This window comes from Schistocerca piceifrons, chromosome 4, assembly GCF_021461385.2.
Source record: "Schistocerca piceifrons isolate TAMUIC-IGC-003096 chromosome 4, iqSchPice1.1, whole genome shotgun sequence".
NCBI lineage: Eukaryota > Metazoa > Arthropoda > Insecta > Orthoptera > Acrididae > Schistocerca > Schistocerca piceifrons.
In genome coordinates, this window is record NC_060141.1 from 26178387 (window position 1) to 26204426 (window position 26040).

Consider the following 26040-nt stretch of genomic DNA (forward strand, 5'->3'; position numbering starts at 1 on the left):
TTCAAACTTGTCGCACATGAGTATGCAGCATCTTCATGTCCATCACATACGACATTGTCTGTGCCTCTCATGTGCCCTATCATGCCTACAACAACACTTAACATGAACAACACTAAGGCACTCTAATGGCCATTCTACCTGCCACAGAGAATAGCAATTCTCATCATTTACATACCAGCTGATGGGGTGTATGTGTACACAGTGACATTGATGTTCAATCATGTCTTCTGGGTGTTTTACGTTTTTTGCCAGACATTGTGTGGTGTAATTTTATATAATGACTCATAAAGGCCACAAGTCCCTTACAATTTCCTTAGGTTGTACTGTAGTGAGTTGTTTCAGCTAACTTTTTTTGAAAGAAAGTGTAGACTGTATTGGACTATTTGTATCTGAAATAGTATGGATAGATATATACTTATCTCAAAATATCTTGAAATAATTTTCTGATGAAAGTTCAGAAGTCAAACAGTGAAAAGCCTTCTTATTTGTCAGATATGTACTGTAACCATGGAATTTTATCTACACCACTATGCTGCTGCTGCCAACGATAGTATAACAAATTTATATTCAGGATCAAATGTTAAATTTTTCATTTATGGCCTCCTACTATAATACTAAAACATGTCATATTGTCTGCATGATAAGCTGAATTTCCTTACTTGCAATAACCTCGTTAATTTTGAATCGCGATATGGTATATACTTTGATTTTCCATCTACCAATGATGATATCACATTTCCTAGAGCTGACAATGAAAGATTTATTTTTGTAGCTTCCTTCAGTCTGTCACCTGTTGTTCCTGCAACAAAGAAAAGTAGTTGTATTAATGTACTTAAGCAAAGTGTAATATAAGAAACTATATAGTGACATAACAGAAAATGAATATATCCAGTGCAAAGAACATGAAACTTGCACTAATGCAAAGTGTGTGTGCTCCTGCATCCACCCTCCCATCATATCAATGTTTAAATAGAAATTCATCAATAGAATAAAAGGAGTTGTCAAGAAGAAAAAATTTTAAGTTAGATTTAATACATGCTGTGGCACTTGTCACACTTTTTAAGATGTTAGGCGCATGATCAAAAATTTTTATTGCTGCACACTGAACTCCTTTCTGGGGCACTGACAGCTTAAATAATGGGATAAAAGGTAATTTTTCCTCTAGAGTTGTGTATAAAGATGTCACTCTTCTTCTCCGATGTGGTTAAAAGCAAAGACTTTTCCACACCACCTATTTTTTAACAAGCATTCCAGTATGAGCTGCCAAAGATGGTGATTATGTGTGTGTGAGGTGTGCTTGCTTGTGTGAATGAATGTGTGTGTTTCCTTAATTCATTAGATAATAAATTACAGGCTACTGGCATTTTCTGTGACCCGTCAAAAGCCTTTGACTGTGTGAACCACAACATTCTCCTAAGTAAATTAGAGTATTATGGTGTCACCGGCAATGCTGCAAAATGGTTTGAGTCTTATCTAACAGAAAACAAAGGGTGTCGTTGCGAAATACCTGTGCAGTAAGCAGTCAGTCTTCATCTGACTGGGAATTAATTACATGTGATGTTCCTCAAGGTTTCATTTTGGGTCCATTGCTTTTTCTTGTGTATATTAATGATCTCTCATCTTTTAGATTAGATTAGATTAATTATTCATTCCATAGACCCATAAAAGAGGGAATGCTCCTAGGTGTGGAACATGTCAGACAAACACATTACAAAAATGTAATTAGAAAAACTTGAGTTTCATTAATTTTAATGATCCTCAGCCGATAAACAGTAAAATTATGTACATGAATTAAATTTAAACTTCTAATATTTACAGGTTTAATACTTACATCTGCTTTCATTAAATCCATCATTCAGACATTTGCTAGTTTCTTGGCTATTACAACCAAGAATTGTCAAAAATTAAAGTTATTCATTTCAGTGATCCTCAGTTAAGAACAGTCAGATTATGTACAAGATTTAAAATTAAACTTCCACTATTTACAGACTTAAGACTTACATTTGCTTTCCATACATCCATCATTCACACAGTAGGTAGTTACTTGGCTGTTACAACCAAGTATTGTCAAAAATTAAAGTATAATAAATTTTCATTAAAATGGTCTACTGCACTTGTTGAGAAACTCATGGATAGAACAGAAAGAGTTGGTCACCAAAAATTCTTTTAAATTATGTTTAAATTGTGCCTTGTCTGAAACTAAACTCTTAATGATTGCTGGTAACTTATTGAAAATATGCGTTGCTGAATACTGGACTCCTTTCTGGGCAAGAGTAACTGATTTTAAATCTTTATGTATATTTTTCTTATTCCTAGTATTGATACTGTGTACTGTGTACTAAGCAATTAGTTAGAAAAAGATATGTATTATTTACAACAAACTTCATTAAGGAATAAATATACTGAGAAGCTGTGGTTAATATGCCCAATTCTTTGAATAGGTTTTGACATGATGTTCATGGATTTACACTACTCATTACTCTTATTATACGCTTCTGTACTCTAAATACACTCCTGGAAATTGAAATAAGAACACCGTGAATTCATTGTCCCAGGAAGGGGAAGCTTTATTGACACATTCCTGGGGTCAGATACATCACATGATCACACTGACAGAACCACAGGCACATAGACACAGGCAACAGAGCATGCACAATGTCAGCACTAGTACAGTGTATATCCACCTTTCGCAGCAATGCAGGCTGCTATTCTCCCATGGAGACGATCGTAGAGATGCTGGATGTAGTCCTGTGGAACGGCTTGCCATGCCATTTCCACCTGGCGCCTCAGTTGGACCAGCGTTCGTGCTGGACGTGCAGACCGCGTGAGACGACGCTTCATCCAGTCCCAAACATGCTCAATGGGGGACAGATCCGGAGATCTTGCTGGCCAGGGTAGTTGACTTACACCTTCTAGAGCACGTTGGGTGGCACGGGATACATGCGGACGTGCATTGTCCTGTTGGAACAGCAAGTTCCCTTGCCGGTCTAGGAATGGTAGAACGATGGGTTCGATGACAGTTTGGATGTACCGTGCACTATTCAGTGTCCCCTCGACGATCACCAGTGGTGTACGGCCAGTGTAGGAGATCGCTCCCCACACCATGATGCCGGGTGTTGGCCCTGTGTGCCTCGGTCGTATGCAGTCCTGATTGTGGCGCTCACCTGCACGGCGCCAAACACGCATACGACCATCATTGGCACCAAGGCAGAAGCGACTCTCATCGCTGAAGACGACACGTCTCCATTCGTCCCTCCATTCACGCCTGTCGCGACAACACTGGAGGCAGGCTGCACGATGTTGGGGCGTGAGCGGAAGATAGCCTAACGGTGTGTGGGACCGTAGCCCAGCTTCATGGAGACGGTTGCGAATGGTCCTCGCCGATACCCCAGGAGCAACAGTGTCCCTAATTTGCTGGGAAGTGGCGGTGCGGTCCCCTACGGCACTGCGTAGGATCCTACGGTCTTGGCGTGCATCCGTGCGTCGCTGTGGTCCGGTCCCAGGTCGACGGGCACGTGCACCTTCCGCCGACCACTGGCGACAACATCGATGTACTGTGGAGACCTCACGCCCCACGTGTTGAGCAATTCGGCGGTACGTCCACCCGGCCTCCCGCATGCCCACTATACGCCCTCGCTCAAAGGCCGTCAACTGCACATACGGTTCATGTCCACGCTGTCGCGGCATGCTACCAGTGTTAAAGACTGCGATGGAGCTCCATATGCCACGGCAAACTGGCTGACACTGACGACGGCGGTGCACAAATGCTGCGCAGCTAGCGCCATTCGACGGCCAACACCGCGGTTCCTGGTGTGTCTGCTGTGCCATGCATGTGATCATTGCTTGTACAGCCCTCTCGCAGTGTCCGGAGCAAGTATGGTGGGTCTGACACACCGGTGTCAATGTGTTCTTTTTTCCATTTCCAGGAGTGTATTTTTTCTCTGTTTGTGGAGTTGCCTCATAATATGATACCATATGACATAATGGAGTGAAAATAAGCAAAATATGCCTGTTTTTTTATATTTATATCTCCTATATCTGACATCATTTGCATTGAAAAACACAGACTTGTTTAGGCGCTTTAGCAGTTCGTTAGTATGTTGCTCCCAACTGAATTTATTATGAAGTTGTAATCCCAAGAATTTTACACTCTCAACTTCTCCTATTTCGATGTCATCATATTTTATACACACACCAGAAGGAAATCTCTTGGAAGTTCTGAACTGCATATAGTGGGTCTTTTCAAAGTTTAATGTCAGTGAATTGGCTATGAACCACTTATTAATGTCAGTAAAAATATGATTAGCTGCCCTTTCTAAATTTATATTTCATTTACTATTTATTGCAATGTTTGTATCATCTGCAAATAAGACAAACTTGGCATCTGGTAATGTAACAGATGACAGGTCACTAATATATACAAGAAACAGTAGTGGACCTAGTATGGAATCTTGGGGAACACCACATGTAATTTCTTCCCAGTCAGATGATGTCTGATTGCCTACTGCTGGAGTGTTACATAATGACACCCTTTGTTTTCTATTAGTAAGATATGACTGAAACCACTTTGCAGCACTACCAGTGACACCATAATATTTTAATTTACTGAAAAGAATGCTGTGATTCACACAGTCAAACGCCTTTGACAGGTCACAGAATATGCCAGTTCCTCTAATTTGTCGTCCAATGAATGAAGAACATTTTTGCTGTAATGTTAGTTTCACTAAGGTTCTTAAGTAGACACTTGAACATAACCTTTTCAAAGATTTTTGAAAAAGCTGGTAAAACTGAGATCGGTCGGTAATTTGATGGCATTTCTTTGTATAACTTCGACATATTTATGCCAGTCCAGGAATGTTCCTGTGACAAGTGATTGATTACACAAATAACTTAAGATATGACTAAGCTCACATGAACACTCTTTTATTAACTTTGTTGATGTGTTATCATAACCACTAGAATGCTTTGATTTCAACGACTTTTCTGGTGGATTCTATTTCTTTGGGTGAAGTAAGTGTCAATTCCATTTTACTGAGATTGCTTGTGTGCACTGGTCTCAGATATTCCATTGCATTATTTACTGAACCTCACAACCCAATGCTATCAGTAACAGAGACAAAATACTTGTTTAAATGGTTTGCAATACAACATGCATTTGTTACCAGGGTTTCATTTATTTTTAGAGCTATTTGTTCCTCCTCATTTCTGGTCCTAACTATATCCCATATTGTTTTTATTTTATTGCTGGATGGATTTATCTTCTTCTCATAATGGCAGGTGTTTAGATTTCTGGATAACCTTCTTCAATACTTTTCAGTAATTTTTGTAATGAGCTATAACGCTAGTATCAAAAGTGTCCCTACATATCAGATAGAGTTTCCTTTTTGTCTCACATGATATCTTTATCCCTTGTGTGATCCATGGTTTCTTATTAGACTTCTGCTTAGTTTGAGTGACCTTCAGGGAAAACAATTTTCAAATAAGGTGCTAACTTTATTAATGAATGTTTTGTATTTTCCATTTGTGTCTTGGATGCTGTAAACATCCATCCAATTTATTTCTTTGAGCAGTCTCCTAAATTTCTCAGTTTTTGATTGTTTTATTGGCCTTCAGTACTCAGTTCTGATAGATGTTTTACCCTGACAATTTTCAAAATTTAATGTTAGGTGTTGCATGTCATGGTCAAATAGCCCATTGCCAGATGCTAAGTTTGTTTTGTTTGCAGATGATACAAACATTGCAATAAGTAGCAAGTCAAGTACAGATTTAGAAATAGCTGCTAATCAAGTTTTCACTGACATTAATAAGTGGTTTAAAGTCAATTCTTCACCATTATACTTTGAGAAGACCCACTATATGTAGTTCAGAACCTGTAAGAGATTTCCTTCCAGCATGAGTATAACATATGAAGACAAGCAGATCGAAGAGGTTGACAGTGTTAAATTTCTGGGATTATAACTCAATAATAAATTCAGTTGGAAAGGGCATGCCACAGAATTGCTTAAGAACCTAAACAAGTTTGTATTTGCTGTGAGAATAAAGTCAGATGTAGGAGACATAAATATAAAAAAACTTGTGTGCTTTGCTTACTTTCATTCTATCTACTTTCATCTTAAGAAGGTACATCAAAGACCCCAGGAATATTAGAATGTTTAAAAATCTACTCATTCTGGTTCAAAGACAATGGCTTCTTGCTAAATAAAAGCAAAACCCAGACACTTTACTTTAGCCTCAAAGAGATTCCTAACTACCAGGAATTAGAAACTGTTAAATTTTTAGGTGTTACTATTGCCAATAAATTGATATGGGAACCACACATTAAAAATATATTGGCTAGGCTTTCAAGAGTTATTTATCTATTTTGAAATTTAAAAAGACATATTCCCAATGACTATGTGAGATCAGCATATTTTGCCTTCTTCCAAAGCATCATCTCTTATGGAATTTTACTGTGGGGTAGTAGCTGTCATGTCAATGACATTTTACTTTTACAGAAGAAAGTAATAAGAATAATAATGGATTCTGATAAAACAGAACATTGTAAACCTCTGTTTATTAAATTGCAGTGTCTTACAGTAGTAAACTTATCCATCTACAATGTTTCAATGTACATTAGAAACAATGACATAAGATGGCGGCGCATGTAGACGTACTAATAAACCGATCCGCGGAAAATTACGAGTTTTTAAATCCTGTGTGTGTAAAATGCTGTAAGAAGGTGAAATATGGTGTTAAATTATGTTCGTGGTCACAGAAATGGATCCATCGTCAATTTTTAAATGTCTTAGAGGAAAAAAACATGACCTGTGACTGTGGAAATGTGCACTGTAACTATCGTCATATCGTGTGTTTACAAATGGAATGCGAAGAAGAATGCACGACTTCTTCATTAAAATATGATCTTATGTTAGCTAAACTATATGTAGAGAAGCTTGAATCAGTGACAGATAGTGTACAGAAGCTGGAAGAAGTGATAGACCATTCAAAGGGTAGTGAAACGGTTGTAAACGAACAAAACAGTAACTTTATTAGGCCTAAAAAGTTTTGTCGTGTTAATCGTAACGGAAACAACTTTCGTCTCCCACAAGCAAATAAGTTTGAATTTTTAACGTGTGATGAATATGAAATATGTGAAAAGAGCCAAAGAAAGGAAGTACTTTCATCAAATGCAGCGACCACAAATCATTTCAGTAGGCCTACGAAGTCCTGTAATAACAAGAAAGGAAATACCAGAAAATACATGGAACATACTTATCGTGCAAACAAGATATCTACCAATACAGGTAAGAAGAAAAAACAAGATATTTTCATACTTTCAGACAGTCATGGAAAGGGCTTAGCCGACATTTTGTGTAACATGCAAACTATATTCAAGGTTAGTGGAATAACGAAACCGGGGGCCCCTTTGCGCGAAGTTTTAAAAGACTGTGAACATTCTTTGAAGCTTGGAAGCAACTGTCTAATAATAGGAGGTGCTAATGATGTTTATAGGAACGAGGGCAAACTCGCCACAAGAGCTCTAAGAAGTACATTACAGAAAATTACAGATGTTAACTTCTTTATTGCCAGTATCCCACAAAGACATGATCTTATAGAAGAGTCCTGTGTCAACAAAGAAATCACAGTTACTAATAGGAAATTTGAGAAAATCTGCCGAAGCCTCCCAAATGCCACATATGTGGACGAAGCATCCACAGAGAGAAGTCATTTTACAAGGCATGGGCTTCACAGAAATAAACTCGGAAAATCATTCATTAGTCGAGAAATCCTTAATGCAGTGAAGGCAGTTAAGGACAAGAATAGCACGACCATACCACTTCCACCACCAAACACAGCAACTGAAAATTTCCAACAAGAAAATGAAACTGAATCACTGACAACAGGTCCAGCACTAGAATCTCCCCTTTGTCAAAAACAGCTGAGATAAATGATTCAACTAGGACAGAAGTTTCCAAAGCAGCTTCACCAGAAGCAGCTACATACTACGCAACTGCATCATTAACAAGAAAAAAATGCCTGATGTGCCAACAGACTCACCTCACCTTTCATCAGTATTGGCTGCTCCTCAGTCTTCAACAGTGAAAGACTTTTCACCAGCTTCACCATCATCATCAGTAACAGAAGCAAACAGAAGAAGCACAAGAACCAGGAAACTTTCAACTCTGCAGGATTTTTGGTACCCGGCCTCAGTTACAAGACTAACATAAGGCAGATACCCTCAGATACACCAACTTCCAAGTCAAACCGGCAACAGACTCACCTCCACTGTAATCAACAGAAGAATAACAATGCCACCAGCTCTTCTGAAAGAATTTTTAACATCAGGTCTAAAGGAAAAGGTGCCACCAAGATAAGTGAAAACAAATGCCTAACAGTGTATCACCAAAACATTCAAGCCATAAAGAACAAAGCACAACTGCTAGAAGTAGAATTGGAAAAATTTGATAGCCAAATTTTGTGTATCACTGAACACTGGTGCAAAGGGAAGCAAATTGAACACATTGCATTAGCCTCATTTGACCTTGCATGTTACTATAGCAGAATCTCAATGAATGGTGGAGGTTCATGTATCTATGTAAAAAAAGGTATGTCATTTAAAGTAAGATATGATCTTTTAGATCTAGGTGAGGACAAACATTTCGAACTTTCCGCTGTTGAAATAATAGGACCTGGCATAGCAAAAAAATTAGTCATATTTTGTGTGTACCGCTCTCCTAGTGGAGACATTGATATATTTTTCTCAAAACTGAATCAAAGCTTAGACAAGGTTTCTGGACCAAAAGCAAATGTAATTATCTGTGGTGATTAAACATTAATATGATGAAGCCTGATAAGGCTAGCAACATATATGTGAATATTCTAAGCTGTTACGGAATATCCTCCCTTGTTAATTGTCCAACTAGAATAACGAAAGAATCCTCCTCATCTATAGATCATGTAGCTACAGATATTGATAGTAAAAAATGTCATATTGTTGTCCAAAACCTGGGCCTATCAGACCACCTCTGCCAGATCTTAAAAACTAACATTCATGTAGAAACTCCTCCTAAACTTTGTACATACAAAAGAATGTTTTACAAATCAGCCCTGCATCAGTTTAAATCCCAGCTAGAATATGAAGATTGGAGGGAAGTCTATGCAGAAACCAATGCAAATCAGAAATTTATCAAGTTCATGTCAATTTTTAAACTCAGATTTGAAGAGATGTTTCCCAAAACTCTTTATCAAATTAAAACTACAAAGAGAAATCAGTGGGTGACTACAGGTATCAAAAAATCCTCAGAAACTCCTAGATATCTCAACTCCATAAAAAATAATCAATCTAACCCAGAAGTTCTGCAATCCTACAAAAAGTACAGGAAAATTTACAGAAAGGTGTTGCTAGCTGCAAAAAAACTTTCAAACAACAAAATATTACTTGAAGCTGAAAACAAGAGCAAAGCAGCCTGGAACATCGTCAATCAGGAAACATCTAACTCTGCTAAAAAGGACCTCAATTCACATATTAAAAACAAAGATGTACCAGTAGGTAACCCTAAAAAATTAGCTGATTTTGTAAACTCATATTTCAGTAGTATTGCAAAAAAATTACAGCAGAAATTTCCAGATACGTATGATTTACCTACTCAGAACCAGCCAACAAACTCAATGGTGCTCTTGCCAACTACAGAAAGGGAAGTGGCACTAGTAGTACACCAACTAAAAAATAAAACTTCAGTAGGACTTGATGAAATCCCAGTCTGCGTAATTAAAGAATGTATAGACTCCATAAAGGGCCCATTAACAGACATAATTAATGAATCTTTCGAATCTGAATACTTTCCGGAGTACCTAAAATAAGCAAAAGTTATACCTATCCTTAAAAACAGAGATGTGGAAAATGTAGAGAACTACAGGCCGATCTCTATACTGTCTATCATTTCTAAAATAATAGAAATACTAGTCAAAAAGAGACTGCTAAATTACCTGAATAAATATAAGCTTCTTTCCAATGACCAATTTGGTTTTAGGCCCGGAAAAGGCACACAATATGCTATAGCACAGTTCACTAAAGTAATTTTAGAAGCACTGGACAAAGGTGAAAATGTAAGTGGTATCTTTTTAGACTTGTCCAAGGCCTTTGATACAGTTGACCACAAAATCTTACTTCATAAATTAGGGCAAATAGGAATAAGAGGTGTGACAAAGAAGTGGTTCAAATCATACTTGGAAAACAGAGTTCAACGAGTTGAGATATCACAAGTTTAAAACAATTCCCTTATAAAACACCTGTCTGACCCAGAAAATGTGAATATAGGCGTCCCACAGGGAAGTGTATTAGGCCCAATATTGTTTCTTATATACATTAACGACTTCCCACAAAGTATCAGACATGGCAAAAAAATACTTTTTGCTGATGATAGCAACATAGTAATAACAGGTGAAAATCCAACATAACTCTCAGAAAGAGCAAACGAGGCTCTCAATGATGTCCACAACTGGTAATTAAAAAATAAAGTAACCCTAAATGTAAAGAAAACTAACTATATTAACTTCCAATTGGACAAAAAACACAATGCCACTAGAATAAAAGTTAATAATAATAATTAGAATGTGTAACAAGTACCAAATTCTTAGGGATGAATGTAGACAGCCATTGAAATGGACAAACCATCTCAACATTTTGGCAAAGAAATTATCCACAGCATGCTATGCTCTTAGAATCCTTGCACCGGTATGCAATAATACCTGTCTTAAAATAACATTTTATGGATATCTACACTCAGTCCTCAGCTATGGGATCATGTTTTGGGGAACAAGTGCCAGTAACATACAAACTGTGTTCAAAGTACAAAAAAGAGCCATAAGGATAATAACAAATAGCAACAACAGGGCCCACTGTCTAGAATTATTTAGAAAGCTAGGAATTCTAACTGTTTCTTGTGAGTATATCTTTCAGAACATAATGTTCATTAAGAAAAATCTTAACATGTACAACACAAACAGCCTAATACATGACCATGAAACAAGAGCTTGTCACCACATCCATCTAGATAGAAAGAACAAGGCAAAGACGCAAAAAAGTATATTTTACAATGGGATAAAACTGTACAACAAATTACCACAAGAAATTAAAGAAATAAATGAGCCCCTCACTTTCAGACAAAAGCTTAAAACCTTTTTAGTAAGTAAAAGTTGTTATACTGTAAACGAATATTTAACATAGATGTAGATTATTAGCAACATATGACATTATCACCAAAATATTATGTAATTATAATTATGTGTATGACTAGTTATAAAAACTACACAAAATATGAGAAACCTGTTTAATTGTAAATGTAAATGTGTGCTCATGTGTTGTAATCTGACGACATCCATACAATATTTATTGTTCCACGGATGAATAAATAAATAAATAAATGTGTCTAATTTTGTGTTGAGAAGTGATATTCATAGCCATAATACTAGAAACAGAACATCTGTAGACATACCACATCATAGATTATCAAAATCACATAACTCTTACCTAGTTCTTGGACTAAGGATGTTTAATAGACTAAGTGCTGACTTTAAAGAACTGCCTGTAAATATATTTAAAGCTAAATTATACAAGCTACTAGTGAACAATCCGTTTTACACCACTGATGAATTCTTTGAAGATGAAAATACTGTAATCTAATGTGTACCTATTTTATGTAAACCAATTTACATCGATATAGTAGTTAATGTAGAAATATATGCTCTTGACTTTGTCTATTGCTGTAATCAGCTGAACAACAGTAAAATTATTATTATTTCCTTCACTTTCTCAGACGTTAAGTCCGGTTAAAAATGGAGTGACGCGGACCTTGATCAAGCGTCACTTCCTTTTAACTGTACGGTATGTGTTATATTGCATTTAGGAACTTTCGGGTAATTGAACATGTATCAATAATTACGGATTTCTGTAGTTGTATATATATGTTTGGATGTAGCTGTATTGCATTGATGTACTGGTGGATATTGTGTGGTATGACTCCTGTAGTTGATAGTATAATTGGTATGATGTCAACTTTATCCTGATGCCACATGTCTTTGACTTCCTCAGCCAGTTGGATGTATTTTTCAATTTTTTCTCCCGTTTTCTTTTGTGTATTTGTTGTATTGGGTATGGATATTTCGACTAGTTGTGTTAATTTCTTCTTTTTATTGGTGAGTATGATGTCAGGTTTGTTATGTGGCGTTGTTTTATCTGTTATAATGGTTCTGTTCCAGTATAACTTGCATTCATCATTCTCCAGTACATTTTGTGGTGTATACTTGTATGTAGGAACCTGTTGTTTTAAAAGTTTATGTTGTAAGGCAAGCTGTTGATGTATTATTTTTGCGACATTGTCATGTCTTCTGGGGTATTCTGTATTTGCTAGTATTGTACATCCGCTTGTGATGTGATCTACTGTTTCTATTTGTTGTTTACAAAGTCTGCATTTATCCGTTGTGGTATTGGGATCTTTAATAATATGCTTGCTGTAATACCTGGTGTTTATTGTTTGATCCTGTATTGCAATCATGAATCCTTCTGTCTCACTGTATATATTGCCTTTTCTTGGCCATGTGTTGGATGCGTCTTGATCGATGTGTGGCTGTGTTAGATGATACGGGTGCTTGCCATGAAGTGTTTTCTTTTTCCAATTTACTTTCTTCGTATCTGTTGATGTTATGTGATCTAAAGGGTTGTAGAAGTGGTTATGAAATTGCAGTGGTGTAGCCGATGTATTTATATGAGTGATTGCCTTGTGTATTTTGCTAGTTTCTCCTCGTTCTAAAAAGAATTTTCTTAAATTGTCTACCTGTCCATAATGTAGGTTTTTTATGTCGATAAATCCCCTTCCTCCTTCCTTTCTGCTTAATGTGAATCTTTCTGTTGCTGAATGTATGTGATGTATTCTATATTTGTGGTATTGTGACCGTGTAAGTGTATTGAGTGCTTCTAGGTCTGTGTTACTCCATTTCACTACTCCAAATGAGTAGGTCAATATTGGTATGGCATAAGTATTTATAGCTTTTGTCTTGTTTCTTGCTGTCAATTCTGTTTTCAGTATTTTTGTTAGTCTTATTATTATTATTATTATTATTATTAGTCTCAATCATGGGACATTGTTTACAAGGAGGATAATGTAGATAAGAAAACTTCAGTATTCCTTGACATACTGGGTCATCATTTCGATATGGCCTTTCCATTAAAACAAATCAAAGTACAACATTCAGCCAGAAAAACTGATAACAGGTGGATCACGAAGGGTATAAGAATGTCATTTAAGACTAAGAGATCACTCTATGAGCAGAGCATTAAAACAGATGATACAAATTTCCACAGTTATTTCAAATATTACAAGAAGATACTTCATAAAGTAATATCTGAAGCTAAATGACTAGCAAATAAAGCATTACATAAATGAGTCTGATAACAAATTTAAAGAAATGTGGGATATTGTCAGAAAAACTTTACAAACTGACATCAAATAAAAAACACCGGAATATCTTCAGCACAATGGCCAACAAATAACGGACATCAAACATATCTGTGATACATTTAACAAACACTTTTCAGGAATAGGTAACAGCCTATCATTTGGTTGCTCTTCACCAACAAAATCCTATGCTCCAAAATGTATAAGACCTGACAAGTCAATTTTTCTAATACCTGCAACTTTGAAAGAGGTTCTGCTAACTATTAGGAATATGAAAAGTTCCCTCTCATCTGGCCTTGATGGTCTACCTGCCTATGTAATAAAACAGATTGCCAATGAAATAATACAACCACTCTGCATCATAATCAACTGCTCAATGAATACTGGAATTTTCCCTCAAGCTCTCAAAACCTCCAAGATAGTTCCGTTACACAAAAAAGGGGACAAACATGGAGTCAACAACTACTGCCCCATATCCCTTCTCCCAACTGTGTCCAAAATAATTGAAAAAATTGTATATACCCGTATAATGTCCTTTCTTGTAAACAACTCCTTACTAACAGCACAGAAGTTTGGTTTTCGTAAAAATAAATCAATCAATGAGGCTCTCTTTTCATTTACTGATGAGATAATGGAAGCATTTAATGAAAAACATTATGCTTCTGGACTTTTTATTGATCTGACAAAACTATTTGATCCAGTCAACTACACACTACTACTCCACAAACTGAATGCATATGGTATAAGAGGAGTCTGTAATGACTGGTTCCAGTCATATCTATCAAACAGAGGGCAGCTGGTAGAAATAGCAACAAATGACGGAAGAACAGCCCATTCAGATATAATACCAGTCACATCAGGAGTCCCACGGGGTTCAACCTTAGGCCCCCTCCTCTTCCTTATCTTCATTAATGACCTCCCAGAACACCTACCCTCAACAGTACCTGTGTTATTCGCTGATGATACAAACCTCCTCTCTTGCAACATTTCTCCACACCAGGTGAGAGCTGACCTAGTTGACAGCAGTGAAAGGCTCCTTTACTGGCGCTATGAGGACAAACTCCTACTTAATATGGAAAAAACGACTCATATGGTCTTCTGCCCATCAAACAACCATACATCACATATGGAACCACTAATTTTGGGCAAGAAAGTTATTGAACAAGTCAGTCAGACTAAATTCTTAGGTCTCTGGATAGATAACACACTGCAGTGGAATATCCACAGAGAGAAACTACTGTGTAAATTGAGTAGCCTATGCTATAACTTCAGAATTCTTAGCCAAACCTGTGACCTGATCACCATTAAAACTGTATACTTTGCACTAGTGAACTCAGTCCTCTCATATGGCACTCCGTTCTGGGGGGCAATAAATAGGAAAATATTCGTTATGCAAAAGTGAATTGTTAAGGTCATGTTAAGATTGCCACTGCACACACCTACCAAACGAATCTTTAAAGAACTCAGAATATTACCTGTACCATTTATATACATCCTAGAGACTGTTTCATTTGTCAGTAAGAATCTTCATCTCTTCAAAACAAATATAGACATTCATGATCATGACACCCACGGTGTAAGCAACATTCATCTAGATAATCAGAGACTCAGTAAATGCCATGATGTTGTGAGGCACATAGGCAGCATACTTTATAATAAATTACCTAGCTCAGTCAAAAATAATAAAAACTCTTTCAGGAAGAAAGTTAACAATATATTGTTCCAGCATTGTTTTTATTCTGTTGCTGAATTTATGGAGACCAATTTATGTCACGTGTAGCTTTAATTTAGTCTAATATGTCAATCTCGAATGACTGCAATGTAGATATGTGTGTTATGTATTCTGTCATATAGTCAATGTAAGAAAAAGTATTATGCTTCAATGATTCATTGCTGTAACTGTATCCCATGCCATGAACATGATTTCGTGGATAAATAAAATAAAATAAAATAAATAAAATTATGTCAAATGGGATCATATTCTGGAGCAGCTCATCAACTCATCAAACCGAGCAAAAATTTTTAGGGTGCAAAAGCATGTGATAAGAATCATTTGTGATGTAAATTCAAGAACATCTATGTAGGAACCTGTTCAAGAAACTTTGTGTTCTAACCACTGCTTCTCAGTATATTTATTCCTTAATGAAATTTGTTGCAAGTAATACATGGCGATTTCCAACCAGTAGCTCAGTCCACAGTATCAGTACTAGGAATAAGAAGAATCTACATAAAGGCCTAAAGTCACTTACCTTGGTCCATAAAAAGGGGCCAATATTCAGGAACACACATTTTTAATAAATTGACAGCAACCATTAAAAATTTGGTTTCAAATAAAGCACTGTTTAAACAGAGTTTGAAAGACTTTTTGATAGGCAACTCCTTCTACTCCATAGATGAATATCTTAACAGAGACTGTTAAGTCAGCTTAAGTAAAAATATATGTTAGATTTCAGTTTTGACAACACTTCATCACAACAGTCAAGATTAGGTATTTTGTGTATTATAAATTTATTAATAGTGGATAACAGTGTTTCATTCTGACAGTGTGTTAATTCTGTAAATATTAGCTGTCCCAGTTTACTGCATTGTATTAGCTTATTTTCGACTATCTCCTGACAAATGATCGGGGTAGTAAGTATTATATTCAAATGTTTTATGTTTTTATGTCATACTTTCTGGCATGTACCATACCCATGACAATCATCTCATTTTTTGGGTCTATGGAACGAAAACTGAATCTAATCTAATCACAACCTTTTGACAGGATAGAGAAGCCATTGTCTCACGTGTGTAACTTTGCTGACAACAATGTACATATTTAGTTGTTATAATTAAAGTGCAGCTACTCATTAAGTTCCAATGTGGACTGTAATTATCGTATTGCAACAAAACGAGGAAGATGTGTTGATGAGTTACTGTGGAACCAATATACACAGGAAAAACCTTAGTTCTAGCTGTGGCCACCAGATGCAAATCTGGCATTGTACACTGATTGTATTGTATGATGGTAAGACATCCACACTGTCATTTGACAAGCCAAAACATAAGTGAGCAGTATGTATATTGAGCAGACAGACAGTGTGCTGTTAGTAAAACTGATTTATGTGAGTGGCAGCAATTACAGTGCTGTATTGATAAAGTATTGCTCACTGAAAGGTCGGAGAAGAGGTCAGATGTGATTAAATGGTTTAAAGAAGATGACAATGAAATTTGAAAACACGGGTGAGTCAGTGTGGCACCTGGAAGAGGAAGATTTCCTAGCCCAATGGAGGTTGTTGATACGGTTGCTATTGCTATAACTGGCAGTGCACCATGTGCCCCAGGCAGTGCTAGAGTCACGAGATTGTGTGTGCCATGGTTAACAACAAAGAAAGTTGGTATCCGTAAAAAACCCAGATTCTGCAGCATCTGGAATCTCATGATCCACAGCAACATTCTGAATTTGCTCTTCAGTTTCTGTCATAGATTGAAGCTGATATGTGGTCAAACAATATTCTACTGACTGACAAGGCACATTTTACACTACAGGGTGCAGTAAATACATAGAACTGCTGATACTGAATACTGTTAAATTGTGTGTTGTTCACAAAGAAACATTGTACTAACCATATGTAAATGTGTGGTGTGGATTCACAAGTACCTTTATTTTCATCGATTCTTCTTTGAAGAGAATACACCAACAGGGCCTGTTAAGCATACTGTGACATCTGCATGTTATCAAGACCTCCTTGTACATGGAAGACAGCAGCTGTACGGAAAGCACTGTTTTCATGCAAGATGTCACTCGCTCAGTGAAAGATCGCAAGGCAACTTTCCGCAAACGTGTTATCTCCAGAGATTTTCTAGATGCGTGGCCTGCAAGATCACCTCATCTGAATCCATGTAGATTCTCTGAAAGAGGGTAATAGGAAAAATGACCTTGAAGTATTACTCGGTTCTTTCAATTTGACACCCGTTATTGATTTTCCTACTCGGGTGGTAAAGGATAGCAACTCACTGATAGATAACTTCTTTATAGACCAAGATAAGTTTAACCAGATAAATGGTCAGCCTGTTGAGAATGGTCTTTCTGATAATGGTGCACAGCTAGTTACAATATATGACATAGCTCCATTCAGCAATACTAAACAGTTCTTCAAAGTAGTACGTTCAGTCAACGATTTAACAATTGCAAATTTCAGGGAAAGCCTACAGCAGTTAGACTGGGATGAGGTGTACCGTGAATCTGATGCCAATTTAAAATATAATTTATTTCATGACATTTTTGTAAATGCATTTGAAAACTGCTTCCCTAAGAAAATAGTTAAATACACTCGTAAGAAACCTTGTAACAAACCATGGCTTACTAAGGGTATAAAAATATCTTGTAACCAGAAAAGGGAAATGTATCTGACAGCAAGAAAGAGTAGTGACCCAGAAACTATCAAACATTATAAAAACTATTGTGTTATATTAAGAAAAGTTATTAAAAAATCCAGAAGTATGTGTATCATGTCTGAAATCAGCATCTCTGACGATAAAATTAAAACAATTTGGAATATTATTAAAAGAGAAACAGGTCAACCAAGAGCACAGGAAGACAGTATTACCATCAAATTGAATGAAAACTTTACGAACAAAAAGTCAGAAGTTGAAAATATTTTTAATAATCATTTTCTAAATGTTGTGGATATAGTAGGATCCAGGTGTTCATTAGAAGATGCTAGGCTGTTAATGGAAGAGGCCATACCTATGCAATTTGATACAATTGAAATCTCACCCACTTCTCCCTCTGAAATTAGGAAAATAATAAACTTGCTTAAAAGCAAAAACTCACATGGAATTGATGGCATTTCCAGCAAAATACTAAAAGCTTGTTCTCAACAGATAAGTAAGATTCTCAGCCACCTGTGTAATAGCTCTCTGGAACAGGGCATTTTCCCTGATAGACTGAAATATGCTATTGTTATACATTTGCATAAAAAGCGGGATAGATCTGATGTCAACAATTACCGTCCCATCTCCCTTCTAACAGCTTTATCCAAAATTTTTGAGAAAGTAATGTACTCAAGAGTAGCTTCACATATCTGTAAAAATGAAGTACTAACAAAATGTCAGTTTGGTTTCCAGAAAGGTTTTTCAACAGAAAATGCCATATATGCTTTCACCAATCAAATTTTGAATGATCTGAATAACTGAACACCACCCATTGGGATTTTTTGTGATCTCTCAAAGGCTTTTGATTGTGTAAATCATGAAATTCTGCTAGACAAGCTCAAATATTGTGGCATGAATGGGACAGTGTACCTAACTGGACGAGTGCAGAAAGTTGAAATAAGCAGTTCTCATAATATGCAAAGAACAGCACATTCCTCAGACTGGGGAACTATCAAGAATGGGGTTGCACAAGGGTCAGTCTTGGATCCTTTGTTGTTCTTAATACATATTAATGACTTGCCATTCTATATTCATGAAGAGGCAAAGTTAGTTCTCTTTGCTGATGATACAAGTATAGTAATCACACCTGACAAACAAGAATTAACTGATGAAATTGTCAATACTGTCTTTCAGAAAATTGCTAAGTGGTTCCTTGTAAACGGACTCTCACTGAATTTTGATAAGACACAGTACATACAGTTCCGTACAGTGAATGGTATGACGCCATTAATAAATGTAGACCTTAATCAGAAGCATATAGCTAAGGTAGAATATTCCAAATTTTTAGGTGTGCCCATTGATGAGAGATTAAATTGGAAGAAACACATTGATGATCTGCTGAAACGTTTGAGCTCAGCTACTTATGCAATAAGGGTCATTGCAAATTTTGGTGATAAACATCTTAGTAAATTAGCTTACTACGCCTATTTTCACTGATTGCTTTCATATGGCATCATATTTTGGGGTAATTCATCACTGAGAATAAAGTATTTATTGCACAACAGCGTGTAATCAGAATAATAGCTGGAGTCCACCCAAGATCATCCTGCAGACATTTATTTAAGGATCTAGGGATATTCACAGTAACTTCTCAGTATATATACTCTCTTATGAAATTTGTTATTAACAACCAAACCCAATTCAAAAGTAATAGCAGTGTGCATAACTACAATACTAGGAGAAAGGATGATCTTTACTATTCAAGATTAAATCTAACTTTGACACAGAAAGGGGTGAATTATACTGCCACTAAAGTCTTTGGTCACTTACCAAATAGTATCAAAAGTCTGGCAGATAACCAACAAGTATTTAAGAAGAAATTAAAAGAATTTCTGAATGACAACTCCTTCTACTCCATAGAGGAATTTTTAGATATAAATTAAGAAAAAGAAAAAAAAATTATAAAAAAAAAACACAAAAAAAGGTTGTTATATTAAGTAAAGTATGTTGTTAAATTAACTTAATTATGTCATGTATTGGAAAATTTGACTCGTTCCACATCATTAACGAAATATCGTATTCATGATCCATGGAACTAGTATTAATCTAATCTAATCGAATGTAATCTAATCATGTGACTTTTGGCTCTGGGGATATCTACAAAGAAGCATTTACCAGGGATGTGTTCAGTCTCTACCTGATCTGAAGCCCAGTACACATGAATATGTTGCTCATATTCCACTGGAACTGCTGCAAGCAACTGTTGATCACCTCATTTTATGGATGCGTCATCTTGTCGACATCTCTTTGACAACTTGTGAAAGTGGTGGTTAATAATAAAATAAAAATTATGTCTTTCTCACTAGTTTGACCATTTCTGCACATGTCCTGTTCCAAATCCATTGTATACAGAAACATTTTTATGAGCCTTTCATGCATTTATAGTGCCAGATTTGCAACTAATGGCCTAAACTGAAACTATTTTCTTTCTCCATTGTAAATCAGTTCTGCATTAATGAACTAGAATATCCACCAAAATTTGCAGTCATACAATAATTGCAGCCTACACTGGAACTCTGTCACAATGGACAGTAGCTGCTCTTTAATTGTATTCACCTAACACACTGTCATCAACGTGTGAACTCCACCATACGATGTTCATTGTGTGAAAAAAGTTAAACTTGACAGATGAATCTAACAAGGAAAACTCCCATTACACCCCTCTCAGATTTGGTGGTAAGAGGGCGCAGTGGACAGCCCGTCAAAATCTGAACACAGATCAAGCATGGAAATAGGAAGAAGATGCACTGAACTGTGAAAAAAAAAGCAAAATAGAGACAGTGAATGGTCCTAGAACAAGAAGTGCAATATAGAGCAGTCTGGAAGAGGAGTTGTGTAGTGCTCACTTTATTCAAATTTATGTCTGTGTCTTGGAGTAATGTCTATTTGCCGCCATGAGGTGTAGCAAAGGAACCTATAATGCAGTTGATTCTGCACAACTACTCTATTAGCAGCAGGAAGGAAGTGGCTTTTGAATGGGAACTACACATGTTTGATGGCAAGGTGACAAGTCAACTGAACCCTCTGCTGGAAAACACATCTGGTGTGTCATACATGGCATTAGTGGCAGTACATGTTTTATGTATTTATTTATTTCTTGTTCCAGTGATCCATGTTGTGACAGTATCACAGGATATGGAACGTGTCAGAAATCTATGGTAGACTATAAAAACAAAACAAAATGATTTCATATTACAGTAAACAGTAACTTAAGTTCTACTACAGAAAATCAATTTTGAGAGATAAATAAGTATTACAAAATGATAAGTATTACAGAAAATAAATATTGCAAAATAAGTGTTTACAATAAACAAAAGTCAGGATTATAAATGTATATTTTGGCACATATTTGCATTTAACAATACAAGAAAAGTTAAACACTGTAGTTCAGGAACTCTTCTATTGTATAAAATGATCCTTGTAATAGGAACTGCCTTAAAGTTTTTTTAAACAAGAACGCATCTCCTACCAAACACTTAATTCTTGAAGGGAGGGTGTTAAAAATCTTACAGCCAGTGAAATGGACTTCTTTCTGTCCCATATGTGTCATATGATTGGAATATCTTACCAACGCTCCTAATTTGTACGCCTAGTAAAGTGAGCCAGATACACCTACTTGCCCAATTTAGTTGTTCATATGAATGTGAATGTGACCACTCCCATGGAAAAGATGAAAACATGACAGTTTGCCGCATTAGCTGCAACAAATGAATGCAATAGATTCTCAATCACACACTTTCTCTGCACTCTGTCAAAACATATGTTCTTAACATTTTTTAAGTTATATTATGTTTTGGAAATTGACTCTTGAATTTCATTGTTGTAAATAGTTCCCACCTGTTTTTTGTTTTCATTTCTGTGAGACTTCTATGTGGTATCTTGCCTGCCCTAACTATACAACACATTTATTTTTGACAGTAACATCCTTACTGCATGATTCTTATTCTACAACCAATGTATAATATGACAACTGTGAACATTATAGAAGGAGAACAAAAATTACAATGACTGGACAAACAGTTCATAAAGTAATGAAAAAATAAATAAAAGTAATTCTCATGAGGGAGTTTCGAACATGGCTCGTCCACATTACAGTCCAACACTATGACGACATAACCACGAACGTAACCACGATGCCACTGCTGTTTGTCTGCCCCAAATATTGCACTTCTTGAATTTGGAAAATTCACTGTTACTATTTTCCTTTTTTTTCACAGTTCAATACACCTTCTTCCTGTTTTCATGCCTGATCTGTTTTCAGTTTTTGACGGGCTGTCCACTGGGCCATTTTACCAATAAATCTGATGGGGGTGTGGTGGGGAGTTTCTCATGTAAGAACATGATGGTACACACTGATGACAGGATACAAGTAGATCAAACACTACGTGAGACAACGCACCCACTTGTCAACAGCAATGTTGTTTGGACATGGAGGAGATAAAGAGAGACAGGGACATGCATCGCTCAGGCCGCCCAAGGGCAGTGTAGTGGATGACCAATACCTACAGATTATGGCTCGGAGGAACCCTGACAGTAATGCCACAATGTTGAATAATGCTTTTCATGTAGACACCAGACATCTTGTTAGGACTCAGACTGTGCACAATAGGTTGCACGATGCGAAACTCAACTCCCAATGTCCATGGCGAGGTACATCTTTGCAACCACGACACCATGCAGTGCAGTACAGATGGGTCCAACAACATGGTGAATGGACCACTCAGGATTGGCATCACATTCTCTTCAGTGATGAGTGTCACAAGTGCCTTCAACCAGACAGTCGTCGGAGACGTGTTTGGAGGCAACCCGGTCAGGCTGAATGCCTTACACACACTGTCCAGTGAGTGCAGCAAGGTGGAGGTTCCCTGCTGCTTTGGGGTGGCATTATGTGGGGCTGACATCCGCCACTGTTGGTCATGAAAGGTGCCACAACAGCTGTACAATATGTGAATGCCATCTTCTGACCAATAGTACAACCATATCGGCAGCATATTGGCGAGGCATTTGTCTTCATGGATGACAATTTGCGCCCCCATTGTGCACATGTTGTGAATGACTTCCTTCAAGATAATGACATCACCCGACTGGAGTGGCCAGCATGTTCTCCAGACATGAGCCCTATTGAACATGCCTGGGATAGACTGAAAAGGGCTATTTATGGACATCGTAACCCACCAACCACTCTGAGGGATCCACACCGAATCGCCATTGACAAGAGGGACAATCTGGACCAACAGTGCCTTAATGAACCTGTAGATAGTATGCCATGACAAATACAGGCTTACACCAATGCAAGAAAACATGGTACTGGGTATTAGAGGTATCAGTGTGTGCATCAATCTGGACACCACCTCTGAAGGTCTTGTTGTATGGTGGGACAACACACAATGTGTGGTTTTCATGAGCAATAAAAATGGCTGAAATGATGTTTATGTTGATCTTTATTCCAAAATTCTGTACAGGTTACAGAACTCTTGGAAGCAAGGTGACAAAAAACTTTTTTTATGTGTGTAGTTAAACTATGCATTGGTGCATTTGCTAAACCTTTTATCTTTCTAATTTGTCCATAACATAATAATAGCTTCATATATTTCTGTGAGTTGATGTTGTGCTGTAATTGTTCACAAAATTTACGTGCCCACTAAATGCAATTTTTTATTGTATTTCAAAAACATGCTTACCTTATCATAAATACACTCATGTGGTAGAAAGAGCTAATTATCTATTTATAATAAATACGGAATATTTCAAAATTTCAAAAGTTACTTTTTGTAATTATCTACTATAAAACGGGAGTGTGAGGTCGCGTGCAATTTTGACATGTAAGGGACTGCCCGATGGCAGGACCTCGGTATCTCTCAAAAGAATGAGCACATGGTCATCGAACGTCACTATAGAAATGTCGTTCACTCATTGCGGAGGCACGCTGAAGGACAAACTGGTAGTAGGTGTGTATGTGTCTCCAATGTTGGAGGTGAGGGCGTGAAACCTGTGCAGGGTGAAACAGGGGCGAGGTCGGGAAACCAGCGAACAGTGGCAAACATTTTTCGTTGGAAGAGGTGTGAGGTGAGGTTGATGGGAGCATGTGTTCATTCTTGAACAAGGATGGATCGTCTGCAGAGTCCGACTGCGGTGGTGTGAGACCATCAGGGTTGATGAAAGGTGGTTTCAGGCAATGCAGAGAAGCTTTCTGTGTGTGGTCTTTAATCATGATATCAAAAGTTATGTCTCCCCACCACAGGACCTTGTAGGGGCCAAGATAAGGAGGTTGAAGAAGCTGCCTAACCGCATCATCACACAGTATGACGTAGGAGCAGTCGGACGTGGGCGGTGGGAACATAAGTCTCGGGCAGTGAGTGACTGATGGGTGGATGCACATGAGCATCAGGCTAATGAAATTTGGCAAGGGTGCAAGATCCTCGCTAACCTGGGAAAGAATAAGTTCCTCCAGTAGGACTGGATTCTTACCGAAAACAGGTTTATAGGTCGAGCGTAGACCAAGTAGCACCCATGGGAGAGCTTCCAACCAGAGACAATCATGGCATCGAAGGGCCATCTTGAGGGTGCGGTGCCATCTCTCCACCAACCCATTGCTTTGTGGGTGACAGGCAGAGGGTGATGAAAAGGGAGGATTTGAACTGTCGACCCTGATTGGTGGTGATAGTTGTCAGGCATCTAAAACAAGCGCTCCATGAGCCAATGAAAGCCTTGACTACCATCTCGGCAGTAATGTTAGGGAGAGGGACAGCCTTGGCCCAGCGAGAAAAACAGTCGATAGTTGATAAGATATATCTATGGCCCTCAGAAGGAGATAGACGCCCGATCAGATCAATATGTACATGATGGAATCGTCCTGTGGGAATGTCGAAATTGCCAAGAGGCGGGGAGGTGTGGCGGCTGATCTTCTTGCGCTGGCAAGCAATGCAGCTGCGTCCCCAGGTTTGACAGTCCCATTTGGTATTCTGCCAAATAAAACATTCTGACATAAGATGTGTGCTGACTCGAACAATTGGGTGGGCTAGGTTATGCATGGCATCAAAAACCTGTTGGCGCAGCCCGGGTGGGAGCAAAGGGCATAGGGTGCTGGTCAAACAATCACACCACACCTCATCGGAAATGCCAGGCAATTTAGCCTTTGTGAAAACAAGTGATGTTTGTGGGTCTCATATTAGAGCCTGAGAATCTTTGTCCGAAGCTTGGAGGGAGGCCAGATCGGAAAGATCAATGATGCGGGAAACAGCATTGATCCGTGAGATGAAATCCACTGCGACATTATCTGCACACTTGATGTAATGGACGTCTGTTGTGAATTGAGAAACCACATCAAAGGGGCGGTAACATTGAGGGGGTGGGTCCTCAGGTGGGCTGCAGAACGCTTCTGCCAGTGGTTTGTGATCGGTGAGGACGAAAAACGAACGTCCCTCTGCATCATGGCGGAAATGTTTGATTGCCTCGTAAACAGCAAGGAGCTCTCTATCAAATGCAGAATATTTTCTCTGAGCCATAGACAGTTTCTTGGAGAAGAAATGAAGGGGAGAAACCATGTTGTCCTTGCGTAGTTGCAACACTGCCCCCACTGCGATGTCGCTGGCCAAGGGGTAGGGGTGGGCGAGTGTCACAGTGTGAGCTAAAGAAGTCTTCAGAACCTTGAAGGCCTCTATCATCGTAGCAGTCCAAGAGATGGGTTTCATACCAGAAGTTTGTTTGCCTGATAGCGTGTCCATCAGGGATGCCTGAACAGTGGCAGCAGAAGGCAGATGGCAATGATAGTACTCAATGGTGCCAAGGAAATGGCTTAGCTCTTTGTAAGTAGCTGGGGGCGGCAGAGATGTGATAGCCTGCACACGAGATTTGGGAGGCTGTATTCCATCAGCAGGGATGGTGTAACCTGGGAAGGAATTTGTCGCCCGGTGAAACTGAAACTTGTCTTTGTTGACCTCGACACCATTGGAGTTCAAGGTCTGGAGGACCGTAGACAGATGATTATCACGTTCCTCCGCTGAGCTGCTGAAAACTCGAACTGTTGAAGATAGAGTCAATGAAATGTTGCCTCATTTGCGCCGCATTCTTTAGGCCATACAGCATGAAGTGGTATTGGAATAAACCAAGCGGCATGATAATAGCCGTCTTAGGAATGTCTTCGGGCGCCACAGGAATCTGGTGGTAGGAGCGTTTACAGTGAATAACAGTG

The 26040-nt window shown here is 37.9% G+C and overlaps 1 protein-coding gene across 1 annotated transcript in view; it reads right to left on the reverse strand.

Annotated features, from left to right (window-relative positions):
- The window catches only part of LOC124795564 (kinesin-like protein KIF17), a 190007-nt gene that overhangs the window by 44083 nt on the left and 119884 nt on the right, over positions 1 to 26040 (reverse strand). The window contains exon 6 of the mRNA XM_047259637.1: positions 660 to 799. Within this exon, the coding sequence (XP_047115593.1) occupies positions 660 to 799 (140 nt within the window). The remainder of the gene's footprint in view (positions 1 to 659; positions 800 to 26040) is intronic.